This window comes from Brassica napus (genome assembly GCF_020379485.1).
Source record: "Brassica napus cultivar Da-Ae chromosome C8 unlocalized genomic scaffold, Da-Ae chrC08_Random_6, whole genome shotgun sequence".
Classification (NCBI taxonomy): domain Eukaryota; kingdom Viridiplantae; phylum Streptophyta; class Magnoliopsida; order Brassicales; family Brassicaceae; genus Brassica; species Brassica napus.
In genome coordinates this window covers 37071-56492 of record NW_026014359.1, presented here as the reverse complement: position 1 = coordinate 56492, position 19422 = coordinate 37071, and the positions used below count along the sequence as shown (strand labels likewise).

The 19422-nt window shown below is 34.8% G+C and overlaps 1 protein-coding gene across 1 annotated transcript; it reads left to right on the top strand.

Moving 5' to 3' along the window:
- Positions 1-8185: 8185 nt before the first annotated feature.
- Positions 8186-9571, top strand: LOC125595013 (S-protein homolog 2-like). The gene has a single exon (XM_048770997.1). It carries the CDS (start codon positions 8562-8564, stop codon positions 9054-9056), a length of 495 nt encoding a protein of 164 aa, XP_048626954.1. The 5' UTR covers positions 8186-8561; the 3' UTR covers positions 9057-9571.
- Positions 9572-19422: the final 9851 nt, after the last annotated feature.

The window sequence follows — 19422 nt, the reverse complement described above, 5'->3', positions numbered from 1 at the left end:
TTGGGACGATTTCAATTATCTGTTACAATCTGATCCGAACCTAATCCAGGAGGAATTGAACCAAAGCCGACCCGATAATTAGTAAAACCTGAATGATACTTATGAGCATAATATCAAATCTGAAAATCCGAATCAATCGAACCGATACCGACGGGGCTCCCGAGCACCCATGCCTATGATCATTTTAGAGACCAATATTTTGTATTCGTCATTTTACAATCGATAAAGATTGGAGTGTTGCAAAATGTTAAAACCATTTAATAACAAACATTAGTATAAAAATCCATTCCGCGCATTCGCGCGGGTTATCATCTAGTCATATCATATTCAGCATTCTATTATACTACAAATAATAGATGCAGCAGGGATAGAACACACAAAAGTTGTGAGGCTGCGAATGATAAGGGATGGCATATTGGTAGCCACCGTCATCACATGTTTCATGAACTTATTGATCATATTCATGGTTTGCCTTATCCTAAGATATATCTATGGACGATGAGGTACAATGGTTACATTCGGGATGATTATCGAAAAGAGTTATTGGCCTCAAGAACATGGGACTAAATTTGAGTGAGAAAGGAGGATGTGAGCTAGATTAATGTCATCTTGTTTAGTCAGGAGTACCTTGGTTTTCCTTTATCTCTTGGCTTGCTGTTAAGAACTAGTTATCTACAAAGGAAAGAAGGAGATGTTTGAGGTGGTCAACAACACTGTACAATGTGTGGGAAAAAGGATGAGACGAGGGATCAAATCTTTTTGAATATTCACGGTATGACTGGGAGTTACTTCAAATTACTGGGTGTGACTGTTATTCCGGATTGGACTGACTCTAAATGCGCTTCAACATATGTGAGACTCACTCAGGTCGACTCAATCTTGGCTCTGATGGTTTTTCAGACAACCATCTACTACCTCTGGGGAGCGAACTAATCCTCTTTCTGTATTCTTCTAATTATGCTGAAATGAGGATTAGCCTCAAGATACCTTTATAACTCATAATGAGTCACTAAAATGTTACTTTTTGCCAACCTTTTAAATGTCTCTTAATTAACGTTCCTAGACTAAAAAATTTTGACCATATATGAATGAAAGTAAGTTGTGTTGAAAAAAAAAAGCAATTCGAAACTAAATTGTATCACTTAAATACGAATTTTCACACAGATTGGCAGGGATGCTTCAGAGATGGTTTGAGGTCTCTCCATTCTGAACTTGCAGAGAGGATAACGTATTTTTTAATAATGTGTTTCTTTCTTTAGTTTGATCAAACAGCTTTTTCTCATTCAGTTATTCTTATATTATAGCATTCTTTTGTATACAAGAAACACATAAACAGTGTCAATACACTAACCATAAGCAAGATAATATTTTAATAACAGAAAATTCACTCATGAGAAAAAAATTATAGAGAAAATCAACTAATCTTAAAATATATACGAAACAAAATATAAAAAACATGTAGACATATGAATACATGACACATATATAGTAAAGAAATTTTTTTAAAACCATATAATATAATTTGAACTGAATATCATGGTTGCATATCATGATGACATGTAAAATAACTCAGATATTGTACATCGGCTGAGCATGCATCAGAAAACTTCTGTATGTAGTAACGATACTGTGCCCAAATTCGCTTGCTGGCCCTGCCATATCATAGAAATGTTTTGGACGTTCGCGTCTCGGAAACGTTCCGTACGTGAGACAGCAGTGAGCTCACGTCACAGCATAGAAACGTTCAAACCTATATATAAAAACTGGTAAAATATTCAAAACTATATTTCTCTGAATCTTTGTGGTTACATGAATAATGAATTCCGAAGCAACGTGTGAATCATGTGTTTTCACTGAGGGTATATGTATGACATTCCCTTCTTGGGGCTGTCTCACTATCAAGCATCGACGCAGCAAACAAAGCTCGAGAAGTTTCTTTAACCTCGTTGCCATTGGCAGCTGGCGTGGTGGCGAAGTTAGGGTTTGCAAACCATGTGGTTGAACAAGGAGAAGCTTGGAAGAAAGCTAAGAAATCGCAGAAAAATCATGAAGAATGAACAAGGTATGCTTCTTAGAATTAAATCCGTAATCATTGATGAACTGAAGCTTGCATGATCTTGGTCATGCCGTCGCACTAGAAAAGGTAAAAACGTTTTTGTCAATTTTAGCAACCCATTATGATTTTTTGTTATCAATACGTGACTGAGAGAAGCGAAAACTGCATCACGCGTACTACAATGGTATGACAAAAGAACAGTGTAAAATATGCATGAGTTCATAGCTGGACGTGGATCCGCAGTCCCGTTTCAAACTATTTTTTGACCATATTAAAAAAAAAATCAACAATATATTCAAAGAAATACTGATATGACTTTAAAAGTTATTACCTCCATCTATATATGTTTAACTTTTATTTTGAAGTTATAGCCTTAAATTTTAAAATTAATTACAGTTTTAGTATTTTAGAATCAGATCATGGTCGTTCTACTTACACATGTTTTAATGGGGAATTTGCCAAATATAATCAAAACTTGACTTTTTGATTGCAAAAGTATATCCAAACATGAATCAAATGCAAAACTAACCTAAAAACCTTGTGAAAATTACAACCAGCCCCTTGTGACCAACAAAAAAAACATAAGTCATTTTTATGAATATATCCCAAATAAGTCGTGTGCTGTATTGATCTAAAATAATTTTAAATTTTAAAAGAATATTTTGACAATGAAAATTAAAATCGTATATGTAAATGAAATAAAGTATTATAGTATGTAATTAAGTATAATAAATTGAATAGTTCTCAGCATAGATGAGTGAAAGTAGTTAATCATGATATTCTTTGGTTTTATGGTTTGACAACATATGCATTGTAGTGTATTGTGTGGGGTTATTCTTAGCTTGAATTTTGAATGAATATTTTTTTTAGTTAAATTTTACCTATAAGTGTGATTTTTTTGTAGTAAAATGTTTTAACTGTTTTTTTGGTTCAATTTTGATGAAGTTTGTTTATTAAGTATTTAGTTATTAAGTTGTAGTGGTTTATGTTTAGGGTCTAGACGACTAAGTGTAAGTCGTCTGGTGAATAATTCCTTCTAGTACGACTTAATGTTAGTCGTCCAAATATTCCGCCTAATTTTTTAAAATTTTTCCCCTACTTATAATGATTTTTGAAATTAAACAGACTGACTTACTGTAACATCTAGGAAGTTCTGTTTTAGTTTCCCGCTAAAAATCTTTTAGTCTTCCGTCCTAAATATTAAATCTGGTGATTACAAGTAGTCAGCTAGGTCGTCTGATATCAAAAATATTTAAACCAATATGAGTGTGCTTATTGTCAATCGCTAGATATCTATGCAAAAATATTTTTACTTTCTCTCCTCTTAAATTGGCTGCTGCACAAAAATGTAATGTTCATTTCATTCTAAAACTCTTCAATCTCTCTCTAACTTCTCTTGAACTTAAACAAAAAATTAAACATCATTTTTATTCATTAACTTTGTCTAAGTCTCATTACTATATCACTTTAACAAAGTTTTGTCATCAATTTCTAACATCTATCCACTGTTCTATTCTAAGTTTCATCATCATCATTCAAAACTCTCATCTATCTCTAATCTCAACTTATAACACTAAGCTATATCAATTTCTCATGTCTTCACTAATATCTTACAAGTTTCATCACATCTCATCTTCTCATTAAAGTTAGATAATTTTGCTATAAAAGAGATTTATCTAATCTTCCACTCATTTCTCTGAAAAGTCATTGAACGTTTTGGATATGCAGGTTTTTCATATCTGGATTTGGATATGCAGGTTTTTCAGATCTGGAAGACGTCTGGGATGACTTACCTGTTAGTCGTCTAAAATATAATGCGCTAGACGACTTTCAGGAAGTCTTCCAGACGACTTTCAAGTCGTCTGGACTTCCTGGAAGTCGTCTGACGAAGTCTTCTCCCATGTCTCTCCCTCTCCTTTCATAACAGATCTGAGCGTTTTGGTAAGTTTTTATGTCTGATTTTTTTTTCATTTGGTAACTTTCTGTTGTATAAAGTTAATACTTTTTCCCAAACTAAAACTCTCCAAACCCACTCTAATCTCTTTGACTTGAAAATACCAAACTTTATATGAATTTTTCAGTTTTGTCTCATGTATTTCTCACCAATCTATCTTTTTTTGCAGGTTTTTAATCAGATGGTTCTCATCTTCCACTCATTTAAAGGTAGATCTGTTAATTTTAGATATGTATTTTTTGTGGTTCTATAAAGGTAGATTTATCTAATCTTCCACTCATTTTCTCTGTTTTTAAGCCATTTCAACGTTTTTTGATATGCAGATTTTTTTTTTCAGATCCGGAATTGATATGCAGGTTTTTCAGATCTGGAAAACTTATGGGACGAATTACTTTTTAGTCGTCTAAAATATAATGCGCTAGACGACTTCCAGGAAGTCTTCCAGACGAAGTCTGGAAGTCGTCTGGACGTCCTGGAAGCCTTCTGACGAGGTCTTCTTCCATATCAAGTGGAGTCCAAGCTTGTCTTTTTAGAGGAATGATCTATGATAGTTTTGTTTGTGGTTCGTTTTGTGATTTGCATGTCTACTCTTTTAGTTGTGAATTTTTTGTAAAATCAGTAATAATGTTTCCCAAGATGTAATATATGTGTTAACAATGTGTTTACACATTTACAAATCAATGAAATAATATACTTCAATAGCCTTTTTCTTATCTTGGATTTCTCATATGCAATAATAAACTCCAATGACCTTCTTCTCATCTTAATAAACAAGAATGTTGGTAGCCTCATATTGATACAACATTTTAAGAAGCATTTTAACCCATCTTCCAACTCATAACAATAATCATCGTTGGTGTCTATAACAATAATACTTAAGAGATAGAAACAAACAATAGTAACTAGTCAAAGCATATCACATTTTTTACAAATTTGTGTTGAAAAACTTAGTCAAATTTAGTAAAACTAAGGGAGAAAACATATTTTGAAAATATGAGTTTTACATATCTTGAAGTTACTTATCACTCTTAAATATACAAGTTATTCAAAACCTAGCGTAGAAGACTTAAAAACTAGCGTAGAAGACTTCCCCGAAAGTCTTCTCGGATCAGTTAGAAACTTTAATTAACGTGAATGTTGGTAACCTCATAAATATCACCAATTAAGTTATAAATTTTATTCAGTAGCCCTAATATTGACTAATATAAATGAATTAACAAAAAAATATTAAAAAGTCTTTATATGTTTAGAGAAATGAAAGTTTATTAATTATTGACGCAGACGACTTCCACGGAGGTCGTCTGGACGACTTCTAGGAAGTCGTCCATTTAGGTTAGTTTTGCAATTGATTTTTAACCTAGACGACTTACAGGTTAGTCGTCCACCTTTGTTTGATAAGACAAAAATCGAGATGACTTACATGTAAGTAGTTTAGGGAAAACGGGTTAGTTTTGCATTTGACCGAAATGTGTCAGAAATTTGACTTTTCCTGGACGACTTACAAGTTAGTCGTCCAGTAGAAAATAAAAAAAATTAATATTTTTGTTTTTTCTAGACGACTAACTTGTAAGTCGTCTCAGGTTAGTTTTGCAATTGAATTATTAAACAAAATTTGTTTTTTCTTGGCGACTTACACGTTAGTCGTCTCGAGGTTTTTTCCTAGACGACTAACTTGTAAGTCGTCCAAGATAAGCAAGGTTTGACCAGAATCTCTGAATAAAATCATGGATGACTTACATGTAAGTCGTCTGACGGACGACTTCCGTGTAAGTCGTCTAGAAAAAAAATATTTTTTGTTTAATATTTCAATTGCAAATTAACCTGAGACGACTTACATGTAATCGTCTAGAAGAAAAAAATATTAATTTTTTCAACTTTCTACTGGACGACTAACTTGTAAGTCGTCCAGGAAAAGTCAAATTTCTAACACATTCCGGTCAAATGCAAAACTAACTTGTTTTTCCGAGACGACTTACATGTAAGTCGTCTCGATTTTTTTTTTATCAAACAAAGGTGGACGACTAACCTGTAAGTCGTCTAGAAAAAAGAAATTAAAAGTCAATTGCAAAATTAACTTCTGCATTGACCAGACGACTTCCAGGTAAGTCGTCTACAGCCAGAAGACTTACCTGTAAGTCGTCTGGACGAACATATCTGGAAAAAATCTCAATTTCATAGTTTCAACCAGTGAAATAACTTGTTTAGCACATATAAGTCTTTTCAAAGCACCTAGAATCTCAAACAAAAGACACACCAAGAATCACAAGCTTCAATGGCTCTATGAACCATAAAAATTTTAGAATCAAAATCTTGGGATTTTTTTGGATGAATATGGAGAGAAAGTGAAAGAAATGTTGTTTTTAGTTGATAAAAATTGAGAAAGACGAAGTGTAAATCGATTTGAGGTGCATTAAGAGTTTCAAATTGGTTGTTCATGGTGGTTGATGTATTGATGGCAATGACAATCTTGTAAATACACGAAGATGATAAGGTTGAGAGAGTAAAAATATCATTTCGAAAAGAAAAAAAAAACTAATAGCATTTTCGTAAATAATGTGAACTTGTGGGGTGACTAGGGCAAAATAAAATTTCAAAAAAATATAGATTAGTTTTGTGGTTTACTTCATGTTTTGAGTTAATTTTTCAAAAACACATGTTTTAATTTGGCACATGTGAAAAGACGCCCTGCCAAAAAGCCATCTTCCAAGCTATAGCCTTTTTTATAACATAAGTAATAGACATTATGTGGATCTTAAAATAATTATTTGTACAACTATCTTAATTGACAACTTCGATAATATCTATATTATTAAAAGAGAAGTACCCATTTAAAAATGTTGTTATTTCATTAATTAAACTTCCTATTTTTTTGCTTATCTTTTTCAGTTGCATTTATGAAATATCCTAAAACGAATAAAACTACATAATTTATTACTTATCTTTTCAGTTAAATTAATAAAATATGCTTAAATGAATTTAAACTTCCTATTTTATTGTTTGTCTTTTTCAGTTACCTTAATGAAATATCCTTAAATAAATTTGGACATAATATCATTTAATCAACCAAGAAAACTCATTAGTTATCCTTACGTGCATAATTTTAATAATAGAGATTTTAAAAAACGTGCATCATTAAAATATTACCTAAAACATGCAGCACTAATATATAACATGCATCAATAAAAGTAGAATTTGACTCATACAATTGTACGGATATTATTTTCAGTTGATTAAATTTAAAAATAATTATTTATTCAAAAAATATTTAAGAATGGCTATGCTTTTAAAAATTATATGGTATTATTTTCTCATAACTCATTTGTCATTTGCTAAATTGTTAGAAAGAAAATTTTAGCATAATATAACTCAGTTGTCATTTGCTAAATTTATGGTTTTTATTTATATTTTTTATTAATTAATATAATATTTTCATTTTATATTTGAAAGATAAATGAATTTTCTTTCAAACAATATTTTTGTAAATCTATTTTCTTAAAAATAATCAATTTAAATTGTTATTATCATTGAATATAATTATTTTTGACATAATTTGAGTATTCGTTTACATCAAAACTTATCATATTTTAGAATAATTTTAATTTAAAATGTAATTTTCGTATTTTTCAAACAAATTCTAAAAATATTTTTTAAATATTTTGTTATAATTTTTAAAAAAATATTGAGTTGCATTTCAAATAAAAAGGTAAAGATATTAAAAATATTCTAATTAAAATATGTAAAATTTAATATAGTTTTAAGGAAATGGTCAAAATAAAAAAAAATTGCACATATAAAAATCATGATTTTTGTTAATTGGGCGGATTATTATTTATATGATATCGCACATGAAATTTTTTTTTTCTGTTTTTACAATTATCTAATTAATTCTATATACTCATTTTTTATATTTTTTATATGATATCACACATTCGTAAAGAAATAGATAGTTTATGATGCAAAAAAAAATATTTACTTAATAAATATAATATGAACAAATATTACAAATACATCATTTAATAAAATAAATAATTAAAACTGAAAATTCATCGGAGTCTCGTCTTTGTTTATTTTAGAAGTTGTGACCCCAATCAGTTAAAGTTGGGTGAGACATATGGAAACAATCAATCTTTATTTCTAATTAGATTCACTGAATTCAATATGGCATATTTTTACGGGATTGATTTTCATAATTCTCAGCATATAAGTTTCTGTAAATTAAGTATCAAATAAAAATATGAAAATGACCCAAATGAGTCAACCTAAAATGTCACTATAGTTAACGTTCTTGACTTGAAAGTTTGACCATATACATGAATTATTAGGGATAAAATATTTAGGGAAGGAAGTAATATATACAATATACTGTATATATAGTAAAAAAAAAAAGAAACGTTGACACTGCATTACACTACTATAAACAACAAAATATGGATACACTACTTTTTTTTTTGAACAACTGGATACACTACTATAAACAACAACAAAAATATATATATATATATCTCTCATTCAACAACTATAAACAATATCACTGTCTCATATACCACAAAAATGGATATTCCAAAACGTTACCCATCACTATTCATATTGATTGTCTTCATAGCTACAGATCTATCTCATGCCGACACAAGAAACAACATTCCTGTTGCTAACGGTCCATCATTACTATCAACAAACGATGTGTTTAATCCTTTCGGAAAAATTACTGTAGAAATCATCAACGATATTGGTGGTACAGTATCATTGCCTTTTCATTGTAAATCGAAGAACGATGATTTTGGTGACCGTAGTTTGCAACCTGGCGGGTCATGGTCTTTTAGTTTCAAGCGTCAGTTCTTCGGAAGGACATTGTTTTTCTGTTCTTTTGCGTTTCCCAATGGAAGCTATTATTTCGACATATTTAGAGACCACCGAGATACTGCTGGCGATGACTGGTGCCAAAATTGCGTGTGGAAGATAAGACCAACCGGACCTTGTAGGTTTAACGGTGGAACTAAGCAGTTCGATATTTGTTTTCCATGGAATAAAAATAAGACATTGTATTGACAAATACATAGCCAATATGGATGTAATGTGTTTGTCTTTTCTATGGCTCACGAGCTTCAAACATAACTTAAAATAAAACATTCCATTATTTCTTTTATTTCAATTTTCATAAGTTGATAACTGTTTGAAAAACGAATGTCATTTTGGAGACCTCTTCTACTGATCTGCGAGAAGCTCTCCTAGAACCTCATCGTTTTCCGGAGAACCGATCGTTACTTGATCGTATCTCACTACTTCTCCCCCAGTTGGGTTCTTGGACTATATTACACGCTAATGAGCCAAAAAACAGAGTAGCTCAAGCCATAGCGAGTAGTGTCATTGCTGAAAACCGTACTCAGTCCTATATAGCCATCGGTGGTCCAGGTTGGCTCTCCCATGCAACTCTCCATGAGTCTCGAGCTATGTGATCAAGCTACTCAAGCTGTAGGGGTTCTACCCTGATCACCTGTTCTTTCCGGGCTGAAGTTTTCTTTTTCTTTGGCCTTTAACATTCTATCTTTGGTACCTACTGGTATCCTCTCTATTTGCCTTCTCTTTTATGTTTGATGTACTCTCAGACCATCCCTTATGGGTTTATACAATGAACAATTCAGTGTTAAAAAAAGAGTTGATAACTGTTTACATGCTAACATCTAGTATGACTAGGTACAAGAGATAGTCAGGATCTCAGTAGTATATGATCCCCGTGTGTTTTCCAAGATCCAATAATTAGGCTTCTCTTTAAGATGGATTGAAGCACATTCCAATGAACCAAACCCGACCAGAGCACCCGGTGGTCTTGACTCTTTGAACATACATACGGAAACCATGGCGGAGGGAGAAATTTTTTTAGAGGGATCAAATCGATAATACATGTATTCTACAAGGATCAATAATAAGTTAAATTCATCAAATTCTCTTTAAAAAGTACATGTATTTTTTTTTACAAAAACTCACATGGGTTATGTGAGTTACCTACCTGATGATACTATGCTTGCCCTTATGGGAACGAGACTCCTCTTATGAAAGTTTGCATCGCCATTGCATTGATAGCAACTATTGAGCAGCAAAGAGAAAAGGGATTTGAGTTTTTTTTTTCTTGATATAAGAACTTACTAGCTAGAGCTCTCTATATAAGGATTTATGGACATTGACTAATAATACATAATAAAATCAGAAATTAAGTGTTAGAAAAAAAAAAAAGATTCATTGTTCAAAGATCATCAAAGATCTTTGAAAAACACATATAAACACTAAAAGACTAATTTTTCTCTTGTATCTTGGCAATAAGAGTGATCAAACTTTGATTGCATTACTCTTCAGATGAATTTCGTGTATCACTATCTTAATTTACACCTTCAGTAATATCTTGTTTTATAAATTGTAACTCCAATCCGTTAAAGTTGGATGAGATTACTGTCTCAGAAGACATGGAAACCTCCAATCTTAATTAATATTAGTCTCATTAATTGACTCAATCTGGTATAGTTTTACGAGAATGATTTTCATGATTTTCATGATTTTTGTAGAAGAAGATATCGAACTTAACTATAAGACTTGTTTTATTAATGTGCTCAAGGCAAAGTATATATACATCACATAAGTCGGCTTATCAAACCGATAAACATTATCTCTAACTAATCATATTTATCACAAAGTATAATATACGATGATTATCGTAATACTCCCCCTCACGTTGGAGCATGAGGATCATGAATACCCAACTTGGACAACAAGTTACGAAATTGTGCACGCCCCAACGCCTTTGTGAGTATATCAGCAACTTGATCTTGAGTCCGAATGTGGTGAAGCTTAATCAGACCAGCTTGAACCGCATCCCGAACAGCATGACAATCATTTTCAATGTGTTTGGTACGCTCATGAAAGACAGCATTAGAAGCTATGTGTATGGCAGCTTTACTGTCACAGAAGAAGCGAGTAGACTTTTGTTCGACATCCAACCCCTTTAACAACTTCCGAAGCCACTTGACTTCACGCAACGCAGCTGCCATAGACCTGTATTCGGCCTCAGCGGAAGAATGAGACACCGTTTTCTGCTTCTTAGTCTTCCACGAGATCGGAGAATCACCAAGCATAACCACAAACGCACTAAGAGACCGCCTGGTGAGAGGACATGACGACCAGTCAGAGTCACAAAACACTGTCAGAGACAAGTCAGCCGATGAACTAAGCATAATTCCCTGTCCAAGTGAACCTTTAAGAAACCGAACAACACGAAGAGCAGCTTGCCAATGATCCTGGCGAGGCTTTTTCATAAACTGCGACAACACGTGAACTGAGTAGCTCAACTCTGGTCGAGTGTGAACCAGATAAATCAAATGTCCCATGAGCCTGCGATATTTCTTTGGATCTGTTAAGACGGGGCTCGTACTAATGGCAAGCTTGTGGTTTTGCTCGAGTGGAGTAGCTGCAGGCTGACAACCAAGATTGCCTGTATCAGTAACAATGTCTAGCGCATACTTGCGTTGAGACACAAAAATACCTTCCGGACCTCTGCTTACTTCAAAGCCAAGAAAATATTTTAACTTCCCCAAGTCTTTCATGGAAAAACACTTCCCAAGATACTCTTTGAACTTCTGGAGCATATGACTGTGGTTACCACAAATAAGTAAATCATCCACATAAACAAGAACACGTAGCTCAATCCCCTTTCGTGTATAAGAGAAAAGAGAGTAATCGTCATAAGACTGAAAAAAACCCAAACCGTAACAGAGAATCAGAAAGCTTCTTGAACCAACATCGAGGAGCTTGCTTGAGTCCATACAAGGATTTGCGGAGACGACACACCTTGTTGGGATGAGTATGACGGTAACCAGGTGGAATCTTCATGTACACTTCTTCTTCGAGATCACCATGAAGAAAAGCGTTGTTAACATCCATCTGATACATTTCCCAGTTGTTGGCAGCCACAAGACGAAGCAGCAAACGAACTGTAGTCATTTTAATGACAGGAGCAAAAGTTTCTTTATAGTCTTCTCCTTCAATCTGCTTATTTCCCATAGCCACAACACAAGATTTGTGACGCCGTACTGTTCCATCAGCGTCATATTTGATTTTGTAAACCCACTGACTTCCAATAGCTATTTTTCCTGGGGGAAGATCAACAATGTCCCAAGTGTGCTGATCTTCAAGAGCTACAATTTCCACTGTCATCGAGTCATCCCAGACTTTTTGACCAACAGCTTCTTTAAAATGCTTTGGCTCAACTCCAGCTGTAATTGCAGCTAGAAAAACTTGGTGTTGTGGTGAGAATTTAGAATCACAGATATAATTTGTCAAGGGATAAATTGTATTACCTTGGACCGTAGAGGACTGTGAAAGAGAGACGGAGGGAGCGTGATGGGTTTGTGACTGTGACGCCGTCGTATTGTATGTAACAAAATCCCTTAAACGAACCGACGGTACCGATTTACGGTGTCCTCTACCAAGTTGTTCAACTGACTGTGCCTGAACAATTTTAGCTTCTGAAGCAGGAACACTACCAACTTGTTCTGAGATCCCCTCTGGTTCAACACGTTCTATCTCTGCCACCACAACATCCTGAGCTGGAGTATTATCAGTACTAGTGTCAATAACTCCAGTATCGACAGCTCCAGTGTCACCAATCGAAACAACTTCAGTAGGTACTGGAACAACTCTTGTTTCGCCAGCTTCAGTAGCGATATTCAGATCGCTCCCCCTCACTTCTGAAGGCATTTCAAACTGCCAATCTTCATCATACGTAACAACAGGAGTCACTGAAGGAGGTGGTGATGAACTTTGTTGTGAAAAAGGAAACACATCCTCTCGAAAGATAACATCACGAGACACGATGAACTCATCACGTTCTATATCATACACTTTGTATCCTTTCTTGCCAAAGGGGTAACCAAGAAAGACACAGAGCCTGCTTCGCTCACTGAACTTGTCTTTGTTTCTTGCAACACGATGCGCATAACATGCAGAACCAAAGACACGAAGCATATCGTAATCAGGTTTACGCCCATGAAGAACCTCATATGGTGAGTGTCCTTTATGTAAGGCAGTAGGCGTCCGGTTGATCAAATATGCCGCCGCTAAAATCGCCTCTCCCCAAAATTTTATTGGCAAGCTTGCTTGAAAAAGTAACGCCCTAGACACGTTAAGTATGTGCCTATGCTTACGCTCAACCCTTCCATTTTGCTGCGGTGTGCCAACACAGGATGTTTGATGAATGATTCCTTTTTCTCGAAACAGAGATGAGAGACACATGAACTCTGTCCCATTGTCACTTCTGATTGTTTTTACAGTTTTCCCAAACTGTTTTTCAGCGTATGTAAGAAAGTTTGGAAGGATCACACGAACTTCAGACTTTGCAAGCATGAGGTGAGTCCAAACAGCACGAGAGAAGTCATCAACAATTGTCAAAAAATAAACTGCTCCGCAAGTAGAGGGTACACGGTAAGGGCCCCAAACATCAACATGAATTAATGAAAAACACTCTTCTGATTTATTAAAGCTGTCTGGAAACACTTTTCTAGTCTGTTTAGCTCGAAAACAAACGTCACAAGGACTAGAGCTAACAGACGATGATAACATAGGTAAAGTAGAAAGCACAGAAAAACTTGGATGCCCTAACCGCTGATGCCACACAGTCTGATCAGTAGAGACGTCAACAGTGTGAACCTTCGCAGTAGCCACATCCGTCAGAAAGTAAACCCCATCACGCTCCTCACCGTTCCAATCAGAGTCCTCGAGAAACGGTCATGCAACACACAAACAGTATCAGAAAAGGTAGCAAGACAACCAGTTTGTTTCAAGATTTTCGAAACAGAAATAAGCGTGCAATTTAGAGCGGGAACATAGAGGACTCTGTTCAAAGAAATTTTCTTGGATAATGGAAAGGTTCCCATGCTCATTGCGAAAGTTTTATTGCCATCCGCAAATCCAACATAGCACGGAGGAATAGACACTACATCCTTCAGACACGAGAGATCCCCAGTCATGTGATGGGAGGCCCCGGTGTCAAGAATAACATCACAAAACTTGGCCTTACCAGACAACTTGTCAGCACTAGATTTCTCGTGAATCATCTGAGGAAGAACCTTCCATTGCTCCTGTGTAAACTCAGGAAACGCTGATGCATTGGAGCTTGTAGCGTGAGCTACAGAAGCAAGACCTCTACCGCGTCCAGCACTGTTAGAACCGCGTCCGCTCCTTCCTCGTCCTCTACTCGCACCACCACGTTCAGAACGATCAACCCACCAGTCTGGAAAACCAACCAACTGCCAGCACTCTTTCTTTTCATGACCTGAACGTCCACAATGAGAGCATGTTCTGTCTTTGTTACGCAAAATCGAAGAGTCTGACCGAGAGCTATTCTGAGCCTCATCAGATGTAGTAGAATGGCGTGTGACAAAGCCTAACGCATCTTGTTGCTGCTCCTGAACACGAGCACCGTTCAGCCTTTGCTCCTCTCTTATAACTTTTGAGTAAACTTCACCAATTGAAGGCAGTGGATCCAGACCAATGAGAGTAGTACACAGAGCTCCAAAACGCGAATCATCTAGCCCCATGATAAACTGATGTACTTTGTCATCATCACGTTCCTGTCTGATTTCTTCTGCACCACCACAAGTACACATCGGCAATGGTCTGTAGACAGCTAGCTCCTCCCACAAAGTACACAACCGTCCATAATACTCTAGAACAGATTGTCCTTCTTGTCTGCAAGCTGCTTGTTGCGCCTTTATCTGATGAATCTGAACCTTGTTCCCCACGGAGAAACGTTGTTTGAGTCCAGACCACAACTGACTTGCTTCAGAAACAAAAGTAACCGAAGACTTTAATTTAACATCTATTGACGTACGTATCCAACCTATAACCATTGAGTTAACTGCCACCCAATTTTCATAGTCAGAACTTTCACTTGAAGACTTCTTCACCGTTCCATTAACAAACCCCACCTTACGCTTGGCCTGGAGTGCATTCAACATCTCGTTTGCCCAAAGATTATAGTTTTATCCGTTCAACATGACCGGAGTTATCATCGCACCAGGGTTATCAGAACTGTGAAGACTATATGGCGTTAAAGGAGAAACTTCTGCCTTCTTGCTGGTTTTTACACTTGATCCTGAAGTTAAATCATCTTTAGGATCATCTCCTGACATCGTCACTGACGAACTTTGAACAAAAAAACCAACACGAAACAAGAAATTTTATTGAATGAACGTAAGCTCTGATACCATGTAGAAGAGGATATCGAACTTAACTATAAGACTTGTTTTATTAATGTGCTCAAGGCAAAGTATATATACATCACATAAGTCGGCTTATCAAACCGATAAACATTATCTCTAACTAATCATATTTATCACAAAGTATAATATACGATGATTATCGTAATAATTTTCATGATTTTCAGCATTAAAGTTGAAAAAATTACGCTTAGAGTTACTTTTATGACTTTCATTTTACACTTTGACTTACTTTGTGCATGTGACATACTTTTCTCTTGTAAAATGCCTAAAAGACCTTTAGACTTGCACTCTGAGACCTAAGCACAAAGCATCCCTTTAATTTCACGACTCTTCTTTGCCTCTTCGTTGCTTCTTCTTTGATAAAAAAATCAATTTTTTTTTTATTACAGTAGTGGATGAAAATTTCCCTATAGTGGAAGTGAGATGTTGTGAAATGGAAAATAATCATGTTATGGATGTGGAGGGAGAGAAATCTCAGATGATGGTGGTGGTGGGTTTAATGGTGGGTCATGTGATGGGGAGAAGGAGGAGATATTTCCGGTGGCAGAAATGATGGTGGTGAAATTGCAGATTGATCATGCTGTGGAGGTGGAGAGTTCTCAAGTGATGTGGATTTTCAATTGGTGGAGGTGGTGAGGAAAAAGGTTCTCGTGGAGGTGATGGCTTCGCCGGAGGAGTACGTAAAACCACCATGCCACTGACCACGTTGGCTCTAACCACATGACCATCTCGCCTAACCACAACACCTTTAACCCTGCTCATATCCCTTTTGACTAGACATGTCAATTAGGGCCGAAGCGTCCAATCCGCCTAACCCTAAAAATTACTTTGTTTGGGTTTAATTTTATAAATCCAAAAAAATTAGGTTTTTCCGGCTAAGCCATTTAGGCTTTGGGTTTTTGGGCCTAGGCCCGTTTAGGCTAGTGCCAGTCCAAAAATCCGAAATTTTATACTTTATCTTAAATATTAACGTTCTTGCAATCAAAATCATTATTAATATTAACATATTATTTTAATATTTTATCCAAACTCTTATAAAGTAAATATAAAAGTTGTTAATGCGCTTTATTGGTTGATCATTACAAGTGTAACATTTTAAATTTTACAAATGTACCTTCTTCTTTCATGTATACTATGTTTTTTTTATTTCAAAATACAAAGCATAAAACGTTTGACCATGTTTATCACATATTTTGTGCTATTATATGTTTAGTTTTAATTATATTTGATTATTTAAATCTTATTAAATTTAGTTTGTTTATAATATGTTTTTAAAGTATACGAAAAAGTACAAAAATTTTGATAAAGAAAAAAAGTTTAAACTCACTTTATATTTTTTTTTAAAAATGAAACTGTTTTTTTTTAATTAAAATTCACATGTATTAAAACATGGAAGTAACAATAACAAATTATTTTTCGAAAAGCTCAAAAAAACCCGAAAAAACCTATAGCCCTATAAGAGTCGGGCCGGGCTTTGAACTCTAGGACCAAAATATTTCCGGGCTGGACCGGACCAGACTCAAATATTTACGGGCTTAGCAGGTTTGGGCCGGGCCGGGCCAGCCCGAAATTGACACCCCTACTTTTAACCCTGACCACATAACTTGCCTCTTCCCACAGATCCTCTAACCCTGATCACAATTCCTTAGCCTCTAACCACAAAACCTCTGATCCTAACTACATGCACACTGAACCTTCCATCCACAACAACCCTGACTACAAGAACCAACAAATCCCTGTCTCGCCTAACCACAACGCCTCTAACCTTGCTCACATCACAACTTCTCCTGACCATATAACCTTGAACTTTGACACTGACCACCTAATTTCAGACTCTCCACCCATACCCTCTAATTCTGACCACAAATCATCGGTCTCTAACCACAAAACCTCAGACGCTAACAACATGCATACAGACCCTTCCATCGACAACAACCCTGACCACAGAACCAACAAACATCAACCCATGTTCCGTCATCCACCAAAAAAGAAGAAACTTATTATTTAATTTACGTTAACGTCCCCTTTTTTGAAAGTGTACTATCTTTAACCCCATCATTAGATTAAAAATATTAACAATTAATCCAATGAGTTCGCGGTTCTCCTTCCCATAGTGAGGTTATTTTTGTCATAAATCAGCCCTAACAAAGACATAAAGTACACCTCATGGCTAAAGTATGTCAAAAGATAATAGTTGAAGCTCAAAGTAGGTCAGAATGTAAAGCTCTCATTAAATATTCTGTAAATTAAGTATCCAATGAAAATACGAACATGACCCAAATGAGTCAACCTAAAATGTCAATATAATTTACGTTCCTTAACTTAAAAGTTTGACCATATACATGATTTTTGACCATATACATGAATTTAAGAGAGGAAAAGGATACTCGGATAAAAATATTTACGGAAAGAAGTATGAATTGGAATCAAAGACACTGTGTTCGATACATTACTGTATATATATAACTCATTCAACAGCTACGAACAACTTCACTATTTAGTCAAAAAAACGTTTTTGTATATCCATTTTCGCGGTATATACAAAAACGTTTTAGTCAAAAAAACGTTTTTGTATATCCATTTTCGTGGTATATACAAAAACGTTTTAGTCAAAAAAACGTTACACAACACTTTCATATTGATTGTCTTTCTACAGAGCTATCTTATGCCGACACAAGAAACAACATTCCTGTCGCAAACGGTCCATCGTTATGATCAACAAAACACGAGTCACTACCCTTTTGGATTACTTTTTCATTTTATTGAATTTGTATATAGTTTTGCATTTGAAATCAAATTTTAGGTCATTTTAAGCAAATCGCTCAATTAGCTTTTTCGTATTGTTTCTAATGAATAGGGACATGTTCGTTTCACCATCCAGATGATCAATTTGGATGGAGATGAGATTGTTTTTCGTTTAAACTTAAAATAACAAATCATCTGAATGATCCATCGAGATGAGTTTTAAAATTTTAGCCTAAAATGAGACTCATCCAGATGGCTACTTGAGATTAATTTAATTGGTGCATCTAGATGGAGATGAACATTTCCAAATAAAAATGATGAATTTACTCTTATTTTAATAAAATATTTTTATTTAAGTTTAGAAACATTTTTCGCCAAAAACACAAAAATGTATTTTCTTGTCAAAACCACAAAAACTTACTTTCCCGCCAAAACTGCAAAACTAATTTTTTTCGCCAAAACCGGAAAAATGCATTTTTCGCCAAAAACCCATTTTCACGCCCAAAATGCATTTCCCTCCATAACCGTAAAACAATTTTTTTCGCTGAAACCGCAAAAAGGTATTTCCACCAAAACCACAAAAACGCGTCTTTCCACCAGAACCGCAAAATTTATTTTCCCGCCAGAACAAAAAATATGTTTTTTCTAAAACTGCAAAATTATATTTCTCACCAAACCATATTTTAAAATAATTATATTTTGATTAATTAACGGAAATTAATATAGTTTAATAAAGATAAAATATGACTAAATCAAAACAAGGATATATAAGTCATTTTCTTATTAAACTCATCTAGGCGAAAATAGAGAAGAACAAACGAACATAAGTTCATTTAGATGATCCATCTAAATGAACTATTTGGATGGAATAACGAACAGTCCGAATCCGAATAACATTGAGATGGATCATCTAAATGGATCATTTAAATGGATGATCGGGATGACAAAAACAGATGGACAAACGAACATCACCTAGATAATCTAATAAATGTATGATTACAGTCAAAACCCTTGTTTCTAATAATTAGTCAATAATGTAATCTAATAAATGTATGATTACAGTCAAATCCCTTGTTTCTCAAAGGAAACAGTGTAAACGTAGATGAGTAATTCCAAGTGTCTTAAGATTTGGGCACAATTGAGAGAAATCTACATCACTAGATCCCTAGATAGTTCTGTAGTTAATCTCCTTTCCAGCGAGTCATGCATACTTAATCCAGTAACCTGATCTCTCTCTCTCTCTCTCTCTCTCTCTCTCTCTCTCTCTCTCTCTCTCTCTAACCTGTGTAATAAGTCGTTTGCCAACCCTATGTAAACAGAAAATTTGTATGAATCTTAACTTTTAGACCCCAAAAATGGTATGTTGCTTGTTACTGCATCCGAAACAGTCTCTGAACTATTTT